This window comes from Cynocephalus volans, chromosome 6, assembly GCF_027409185.1.
Source record: "Cynocephalus volans isolate mCynVol1 chromosome 6, mCynVol1.pri, whole genome shotgun sequence".
NCBI classification, from domain to species: Eukaryota; Metazoa; Chordata; class Mammalia; order Dermoptera; family Cynocephalidae; genus Cynocephalus; species Cynocephalus volans.
Window position 1 is genome coordinate 161,390,470 of NC_084465.1, and position 9,171 is coordinate 161,399,640.

A 9,171-nucleotide genomic window follows, 5' to 3' on the forward strand; every position below is an offset into this window, starting at 1 on the left:
GCTGTGCAGTGACAGGGTCTCAGGGAATTCATCATCTAACTCACAGACCACCTCCTGAGAACAGAGCTGCCTCAGTGACAGCACGAACGAACCACTGTGCATGGGGACAAGTGTGCCCCGAACCTGGCCTCTGTTCCATGCTTGCTGTGGGTGGTACCAGGAGAAGCACATCCTCACTGGGCTGCTGCATTATGGGGTTCCCTCAGGGCTCCTGGGCGATAGTTGAGGCACAGATTTTGTTCAAGTTCATTTGTTTGGGTTGTGAGGGCTTTATGAGGAGCATCAGGAAAAGGAGCACTGAGAAAGAGAAGGGCTCATAACCTTGTGAATCTGCTGGCTTCACATAGGTCACGTGGGGGGCGCCTGCAACTGGCACTGGAGAAGGTGCCCTTCATGGGGGTGCGCACACTGAGGGGCGTTGTGCCGCCAAGCACAGTCCACCCCAACTCACATCTAGGGGCAATCCCACGAGGCTGGCGGGTCCACGTGCCGGGGACACCCTGGGGAGCTTCTCAGAGGCAAGGGAAGCTTAGGTGTTACTTCTTGACTGACGGGGGTCAGAGGATCTCAGTGAATGAGAAGCAAGTTCTCTAGTAGAATGATCCCCAACCCAAGGGGGAGCATGACATTCACTTGGGGGCAAACTGCACAATTCCCCGTCCTATGGCCCTCAAATGCTGGGATGCCTCGCTCTGGTTCACACTGACTCTAAGGGAAGGGAGAGCCTCCGTCCTGGTGGCCGCGTCCCCTGCTCATTCGCCCCTCTCCTTTGTCTCCACAGCATCTGCAGTGCTGGGGCCCAGCGTGACCCTGAACCCTCCGTTCACTTCCTTCCGTCCGCTGTTTCCCACGCCTGCTTCCGGCCCAGTCCCCGGGCCGCCCTGCGAGCAGCCCCCACCTGCCCTAGTGATGTCAGCGTTGCCTCCTGGTGGCCCCCTGGTGCGGTCTGCTTTCCCCAGGATGCCTCAGGGGACCGGAGCCGCTGGCCATGGCCCGAGTGGGGCCGGGGCTTTCAACATCATTGTCCCAGTCAGGACGCAAGGGGCTCCAGCAGAGCCCTCTCACACTCAGACCACTGTCCTGGCTCAGGCCCCCCTCAACTGGAGTGCTCCAGGGGCCCTCTGCGGGGGTGCTCAGTGTCCTGCTCCCCTGCTGTTGGCAACTCCCGCTGTAGGGACCGTGATGCCTGCTGCATCCATCGGGGGCACGTGGGCTGGAGAGGGGTACTGGTTCCCAGGCCAGCCCCTTCCAGCTCCCCTTCCAGCAGCCCAGCTGGGTCCGACCGTGGTCCCAGGGAATGACGGGCCACGTCCACATGGGGCTGGTGGGGAGGGCGGCAAGGCCCCCTCCCAGGCCAAGGCCGCGCCAGAGGACTCCTGTAACCCCAGGAGTGTTTACGACAACTTCCGACGCTGGCAGCGCTTCAAGTCCCTGGCCCGCGGGCACCTGCCCCAGAGTCCTGATGCTGAAGCTCTGTCCTGCTTCCTCATGTGAGTGCCCTCCTTGGGGGATGGAGCTAATCCCACCGCTCCCACATGAAGGGGAACGAAGGACGGACGAGGAGGGCAGCCTATTTAGGGGAACTTGGATGAAGGTCACGTGGGCGACGGCCCATGCATTCTCAGCAGTTTAACTAATGTCCCACTCCGGTTCACGATGTACATTCATGAGCCTTAGGTCGACTGATCCCCAACACCCTGTGAGTCCACCAAACTTGGTTTTTAACAGTTACCATAATATGCACAGAAGGTAAAGGCCAGAGTGAGTTTCCGGTGTGACATGAGCCACAACTTGGATTCAGGTCTCTGCCTTCACCCGTGATTCCTCCCCGTGTCCTCTCATGCCCAGCACAGGACCTGAGTGAGGATGGCTTCGGGACGTCACATGGAGGGACTGGGGGGAGAAGGCACAGGCCACAGGAGGAGCCTTACACATGTACCCCCTCACTCTTCTGGAAAATTCTAGCAAGGAGACTGAGGTAGTCAAGCCACACATTGGGACCTGGTTGGGCCCCCATCACTGGGTTTGGATCCTGCGCAGAGTCGCCTTCTTTATCCCTGAATGCCTCCTAGACAGACAGACAATTCCGCTTCATTCGGAGGGTGGGAAGATTGTCTGACTCATGTCTGATGCACTCAGCAGGGTCTCTGGCATGTGCTGTCCCTCGTTATTGTTGTTTTCGTATTATGATGATGATTACTATTACCGTCAACACTAAGAACAGGCAACCTAGAAGAGGACAGTGTTCCCAAAGTCACATGTCCCACCACAGGGAGTGAGGGGACCGTGAGCCCAGGAGCCCAGGACCAGGGGCTGAGGTGATGGGAGGCAGCGACGTCCGTAGCCAGGAGCGTTTGTCTTTCCCTCCCCAACACCTGCCTCCTTCCACCTGCAGGCCCTCGTGTTCCTGGGGCCATCACATGGAGCACGTATCCTAGTCCACGGGACACGGGACATGGCTGCATACCTGCCCCGCTCCCACACTGGCTGCCCTCCACGGGAAGCTGCACACAGTGTATAAATTAAAGGGGCCCCCAAATCCTTGTCCCCAGTGATTTCAGTGTCCCGCACATGCTGAGCAGTCGGAGTTCCCCTTGGACCAAAGTCCCAGGTGCCCTAGGCTGTCCTGAGTCCCTAAATGGAGCCACCGCCCCCAGGCCTTGCCCGGTCAGCTCAGGCACCGGTCTCCTTTGGCTCTGGATCCCCGCGCCTGCTCTGCACGCTGAGGGACTCTGACGCTGTGTCCCCAAGGGCTGCCTCTCTAGAGAGTCACCAGGAGCTGATTAAGTGCTCAGTCCTGGGGCCTTGGAACGGCCATTCTAGGCAGTTCTCGGTCAGCTCAGGCTGCCATAACAAAACGCCACAGGACAGGTGCTTTAGACAACAGACTTTCACGTCTCCCAGTTCAGGAAGCGGAAGTCCCAGATGAGGTCCCGGCAGATTCAGTTCCGGGCAAGGACTTTCCGCCTGGCTTTCGATGGCTGTGTCCTCACATCACAGGGAGTTCTGGTGTCTTTTCCTCTTCTCACACTCACAGGGACACAAATCCCATCACGGGGCCTCCCAATTATCTAATCTAAACCTGATGATCCCCAAAGGCTCCACCTCCAAATACCATCACATTGCAAGCTAGGGCCACAACATGTGAATTTTGGGGACACACACATTCAGTCCGTAACACACAATAATACTAAGGCCTCCAAGGGAAGTCAGAGAGGCCAAGCAGTCCCTTGGTGCTGAGGTTGACACATGTTGGTTGTCCTGGAGGCTGAAGAGCCCACACTGGGAGGACAGGCACAGGTGACAGGACAGGTGGGATGTGTGTGATGTGGCGGGGCACAGGTGTGGGCCGGTCAGCTGGGATGGGAGGAGGGCAGGGGCATTGTGACTGACACTGAGGACTTACAGCCCAGTGCTTCGGTCCCTGGCCCGGCTGAAGCCCACCATGAGCCTGGAGGACGGAGTGCGGCGGGCCATGCAGGAATGGCAGGGCACGAGCAATTATGACCGCATGAACTATTATGACATGGCAGCAAAGTGAGTCAGGGATGCAGGGCCTGAGGGGCTGTGGGGCGGGCTGAGGGTGGGTGAAAGGGGGAGGGGCTGGTGCGGTGGGCTCATCGGCAGGGATGCCGTGAGGACGGGGATCCGCTAGGTCCGGCCCCTCCCTGGGGCCCTGCCTCCCCCGGGAAGCTCTCCATCCACCTGGGTGCTTGGGCTTCTCTCTCCTACCCACCCCGGAATCTCCGCCCTCCCCTGGCCTCGGGTCAAACCCTGCCCAGATGCTGAAACGGGGATGGGGAAGAGTAACCAGCACAGCCCAGTGGGGGTCGGCTCCAGCTGTGGGGACCCTGCAGGAGGGAAGCTAGTGACTACTGACAAAGTCGGGACCACGTCTCCTCATGAAAAGTGGCCAGAAATAGGTCACCTGCCATCCCAGAATGGGCTGGGGCAGAAGAGCTTGGGCAGGGGAAGCCAGCACCTCACACACCCCCAGACACGTCTCTGGCCTCCCTGCCTTTGCTGCACGGCAATCCACTCCGTGAACACCAATCACCCTCACAGAAAATGCACCCTCTCCTCTCAGCTGAGCTCCCACTTCCTGCAACATCTCCGGGGCCCTTCTCTCCCAGGCTATTGTCAGGGGCTCACAGTACCAGCCCAGGATTCCCGGATCCGGGCAAGGATTCCTCATGTCATTTGCAGTCAGTCACATCCCTGACCTAGCTTCTGGCTGTCAGCTCTTCTGAGTGGCCCTGGGCAGGGATAGGAGGAGCAGGGTCCCCTGAGGGCCGGGCCTGGGTCACACAGGCCTTCATTCAGGAAGACCCCCTGGATGTTTTCTGCCCTGCAGGTGTAGGTGAGCCAGCGTACCCCTGCAACTGTTCCGCAGGTGGGGGAGCAGCCCGGCCCACCCAAAGCCCTTCCTCCCCCATCCCTGGCCAGGCCTCCCTCTCAGCATGGCTATGGCTCTCCCTCTGCCCGCCAGGTTCATGGAATTTGAAGCTGAGGAGGAGATGCAGCTCCGGGTGCTGCAGTGTGTGAAGGGGCCCCAGGGCCTGCCTCCTCCAGCCCCACCAAAGCTTGCTCCTCCAGGGCCACCAGTCCCCAACACTGTGCCACGGTCAGGTACGGCAAGCATATTCCCACAGGAGCCAATACAAAGGCCTAAGGGGGCCTGCGGAGGCCTTGTGCCCTCATCTTGTCCCTTTCCTGTAAGGGGAGGGGGCGCTTGCTCTTTCAGCGAGAGCAGCCAGTGAGAACCTGGGGCTCCACTGCCCTGGATCAGGAACTAGGTATTGGCCTGGTCCAGTAGTTTCGTAGCTGCTATCGGCCTTGGCTGTCCAGGACCCAATGTACAGTCTTCCCAGGAAGCAGTGCTGGGTGGGGAGACGTCCCAGAATCTTGGTGGCTCCAAAGTCTTTCCAGGTAACTCAGTCTCACATGACCCACCTCGGGTAGTGTATCCTCCCACGGGGCCTGACGTGCAGCCTGGACCCATTTCATGGCCCTCAGTTCCAACCTCCCCCCAGTGTGGCTGGAGGTGGCCGCTACAGCCCAGCCACGCACCTGTCCTCCCTCCTGTCCTAGGGTGTGCTCCCAGGAAGGCTGGCCGCAGGGCACCATCCACTCGCCCGCTGTCATGCAGACCCCAGCAGCTGACCCAGGCCAAGGCACCCAAGGAGATCCCACCAGAAGCTGTCCAGGAGTATGTGGATATCATGGAGGCACTGCTGGGGCCTCATGCAAACTGGGAGGATGAAGATATCGAGGAGCAGCAGGAGCAGGACGGGACTGACCCGGACCCAGGTCTCCTGAGCTACATTAACAAGCTGTGCTCCCAGGAAGACTTCATCACCAAGGTGGGCTGGCTTGGAGCCCTCGTGTGGGGGAGGTTTTCTGGGGAACGGCAGTCCCAGCCCCATGGAATTCAGTTCTATTCATCCCTCAGCTACGGAGCAGTGTGTGTGTGAGAGACAGAGAAAGTCTGTGTGTAGCTGCTAGTGGCCATGAGTTAGAACGACCCTGCTGTGTGGACAGGAGAGACAGGCATTACTTTCTGCTTCTCCTCGAGGTCCCCCTGGCTGCAGTTCACTCCCTGCCAAAGACACTCATGCCCCTTTCCCCCTGCTCCAGGTGGAGGCCATCGTCCACCCCCGATTCCTGGCAGCTTTGCTTTCCCCAGACCCAAACTTGGATCCCTTGGCTCTGACTGAGGTGCTGGAGCAGGAAGAAGGACTCACCCTAGCACAGGTAACACACGGGAGACAGGGACACCAGGGCACCCAGGGGAGAAAGGGCCAGCAGATCTCCTAGGGGAGGGAAGGGCACCAGGCAAACGAGGGGGAACACGTGACCCTGTGCCCCTGAAGCCCACGTGATTTTGTCTAGTCTTACCCTGCTGGGGGTGCATGGCCTCCGGAGGGGAACCGCCTGGGTCAGAGGAGTAGGTGCAGAAGAGCAGGAACGAGAGGACAGAGCCAGGGAGGGAGGGCAGGGGGCGAAGCTGGAAGGAGGCCCAGCAGGGCACAGCACAGTCACAGTCCCTGCCTCTGACACCAAGCCAAGCCTCCTCTCACCTTCGCCACCTCCCGCCCAAATGCAGGGTTCTCCACCATCCTGCCAGCCCCTCCCCACACCTGGGGCAGAGCCAGTGAGTGCCACTTTGCTCCCCCCAGCTGGTGGAAAAGCGCCTCGCGGCCCCGAATGACGCAGGAGGTGTGGGGGCCACCCCAGCTCATGGCGCACCCCAATTGGAGTCACATCCTAAGACTGCAGCTGGCCAAGGAGAAGAGAGCGAAGACCGTGGCCCCCAAGGAGGGGTCATCACAGAAACCTGCCCAGCAGAGGCGGCTTCCCATGACCCTCGACCGCGCAGCCGAGACAACCCCGACCTGCCCAGGCCCAAGGAGCCTGCCCTCTGGCCAGATCATCAGGAGTCACGCAAGCTGAGGGCTGCCCATCTCAGCTCCCCTCCCCAGGGCCACAGACCCTCCTCGCCTGGTCTCCGGGGAGCCTGTCCTGTTATGCCTGCGCAGGGCCCGGCAGTCAGGTCCAGTGAAGTCGAGGAGGACCTCCCCAGCCTGGACTTCCTCCTGACCTTGCAGTACAGCCTGCAGCCCTGGGGGCTGTCCCTGAGCCCCGTCCCTGCTCGGCGTCTGGCTCGACCCTCACGTCCTCAAAAGCGGAGGGGCGACCCATTGGTCTCTGGGAGGAGGAAGAAGCAGCACTGCAGCCAGTAGGGGCCGTGGGCCGGCCTCTCAGGGGTGCCAGTCCCTCTGGACTGGATTTGACCCTCACTGCATCCTGTGGCCCGAGGGATCCCGAGCTCCCATCACCCAGTGCTGACCCAGCTGCTCCTCAGCTACGGGCAGGGTGGGGGAGGCAGGACAGGGGAGAGAGGGTGGGGGGGTCTGGATGGGGAATTGGGGTGGGGGAGGGGGGCCTGTTTGGGGGATGAGGGTGGGGGAGAGGCGAGGCACAGGTCCGGGAGGCAGCACGTTGGGGGCGTTGTATGTAATGGGGGTTTGTATACAAGTGTGAATAAAAGTGGTATTGTTGGGAAATGCCCTGGGACTACTGCCTCTGTTCTCATGTCTGTGCCACTAAGTGGAGACAGGCCTGTGAGGAAGGAAGGATCTGGGAGATGCCAGGCTCCAAGGACCCACCGGTGCCCGACCATCAACTCCTTCTCTAGATTCTGAGATCTGATTCCTCCCCCAGGACCCATGTGGGATCCTTGACTAAAAGGGTGTCGGCCCCCACATGCAGAGCTGTGGTCATGGGGTGGGGGTGTCCCAGCAACAGTGGCAGGTGGGCAAAACCGTCCAGCACCACGGTGGCCTGGCTGTCTGCTAGGGGGAGGAAGGGGCCATGTCTGGGCGTCTCCTGCCCATCCACCCACGGAGCTCGCTGGTTAGCCCCCAGATGCTCCTCTGCACCTTTCCTCCCCTGTCCCACGTCAGCAGCATCCATGTCCCACCCGCCCCTGTGCCTTTGTGAAGTGTGAAGGAAGCTAACTCTTGGTGGCGGGTCAGCTGGCTGCTGCCCCTCCTATTCCCAGGTGGGTCTCCACATTGGAGAAGGCCTCAGAGCTTGGCTAGATTAAGACGGCGTGGTGTGAAGCCGCACACCAGGGCCCTCAAGCCCAGAAGCTTCCAGAACATCATGCCATGCAGGTCCTCGTTGGGGGCATCCTCACGGGAACCCACTACTGTCCCTGCTGTCCAGCTCAGCGCACACATCAGGCGCTGAGGGAAAACGCGGGGATCGAAGGCTGGAGCCCTGGACCCACTCCTCACTAGTTCCCTGACTCTTCCACATTCAGAGCTGTCCTCAGGAGCCCCTCTTAGGTTTTAGGAATGTGGAGTAAGTCGTGTTTGGAGGGGACTTGGCCCATGCCCTAGTACGTGTGGGCACTCAGTCGAGCACAGGCATCATCTCGGTCACACCTCGGGGCTCCTGCTGCTACTCCTGTCCTCGCCACCTGACTGCTGTCTGTCCTGGGGCCCTTTTGTGGTTGAACAGTTCCCAGGAGGAGGCACAACCTCTGCTTCCCCAGCACCGTGCCCTGCCTCAACCTTACAATCTGCCCCTGACCCTGTACAGTGGGGCCAGCTGGAGGGCTGTTACAGTCACAATGTCATGTCCCCCAAATCTGCATGTTGAAGCCCTAAGCCCCATCGTGATGGTATCTGGGGGTGGTGCCTTTGGGAGGTTGTTGGGGTAAGAGGAGATCAGAGGGTGGAGCCCTAATGACGGGGATTAGCGCCCTTATAAGAAGAGGAGGAGACACCAGAACTCTCTCTTCCCCATGTGATGACACAGCAGGAAAGGGAAATCAAAACGGAAAACCAACAATTATAACTCTCACCATGGTCCACAGATTCTCAGTAATGAATCTCGGTATTAATTCCATAGTATCTAACTTTCACCTATACTTTGGAGTAGTGTAAAATTCCCCGAACTAGAGGCAGGCTAGGTGTTGTGAGTGGTCATGTTTTCAAATGCAAGTTCAAGTTCTCCTGACTTTGGATTGGACTGAGGAGGAACATGGGCACTCGACAATAGCTAATGCACGCTGCAAGGAGCCAGTTGGCCAAATCCCCATCTCTCTCCCGTAACTGCTTAATAGCCTTCACTTACTATGACGTGGTCTCAAGTGACTCCGGGGATTCATAAAGGTAAATGAGAAGTAGTCACCCAACCTGGTGTGAGAATACTGCATGCAAATGACAGTCAGGAATCGAGGCTGTCTGGATCACAGCCCTCTGAAACCTCATTCACCGTGGCAACTGCATTATTTTAAATGGAGACAGCAAAGTAACTAGGTCCTACATCCAGAAGTCACAAGATTAGCTCACCGGTGAACCGGCCGTTTGAGAGTGGTGGGAGTTCCAAAGCTCCATAAAGACTTGGTACCTTCTACAGATTTGAGGTCTAGTTTGAAGTCAGGTAGTATAATGCCTCTGGTTTTATTTTATTTTCTTGCTCAGGACTGCTTTGGCTATTGGGGTCTTTTGTTGTTCCATATGAATTTAGGATTGTTTTTTCTATTTCTGTGAAGAATGTCATTGGTATTTTGATGGGGATTGCACCGAATCTGTAGATCACTTTTGGTATTATGGACATTTTCACAACATTAATTCTTCCAATCCATGAACAAGGAAT

General features: G+C 58.6%; 1 protein-coding gene across 1 annotated transcript; it reads left to right on the forward strand.

The window, feature by feature from the left end:
- Positions 1 to 894: 894 nt before the first annotated feature.
- LOC134381116 (NUT family member 2G-like) lies at positions 895 to 8,682 on the forward strand (the record flags this gene model as incomplete). Its single annotated transcript, XM_063101163.1, has 7 exons — positions 895 to 1,490; positions 3,409 to 3,537; positions 4,490 to 4,598; positions 5,154 to 5,363; positions 5,638 to 5,754; positions 6,180 to 6,219; positions 8,636 to 8,682. Coding segments are annotated over 7 exons (1,248 nt in total), but the record flags the coding sequence as incomplete, so codon positions are not given.
- Positions 8,683 to 9,171: the final 489 nt, after the last annotated feature.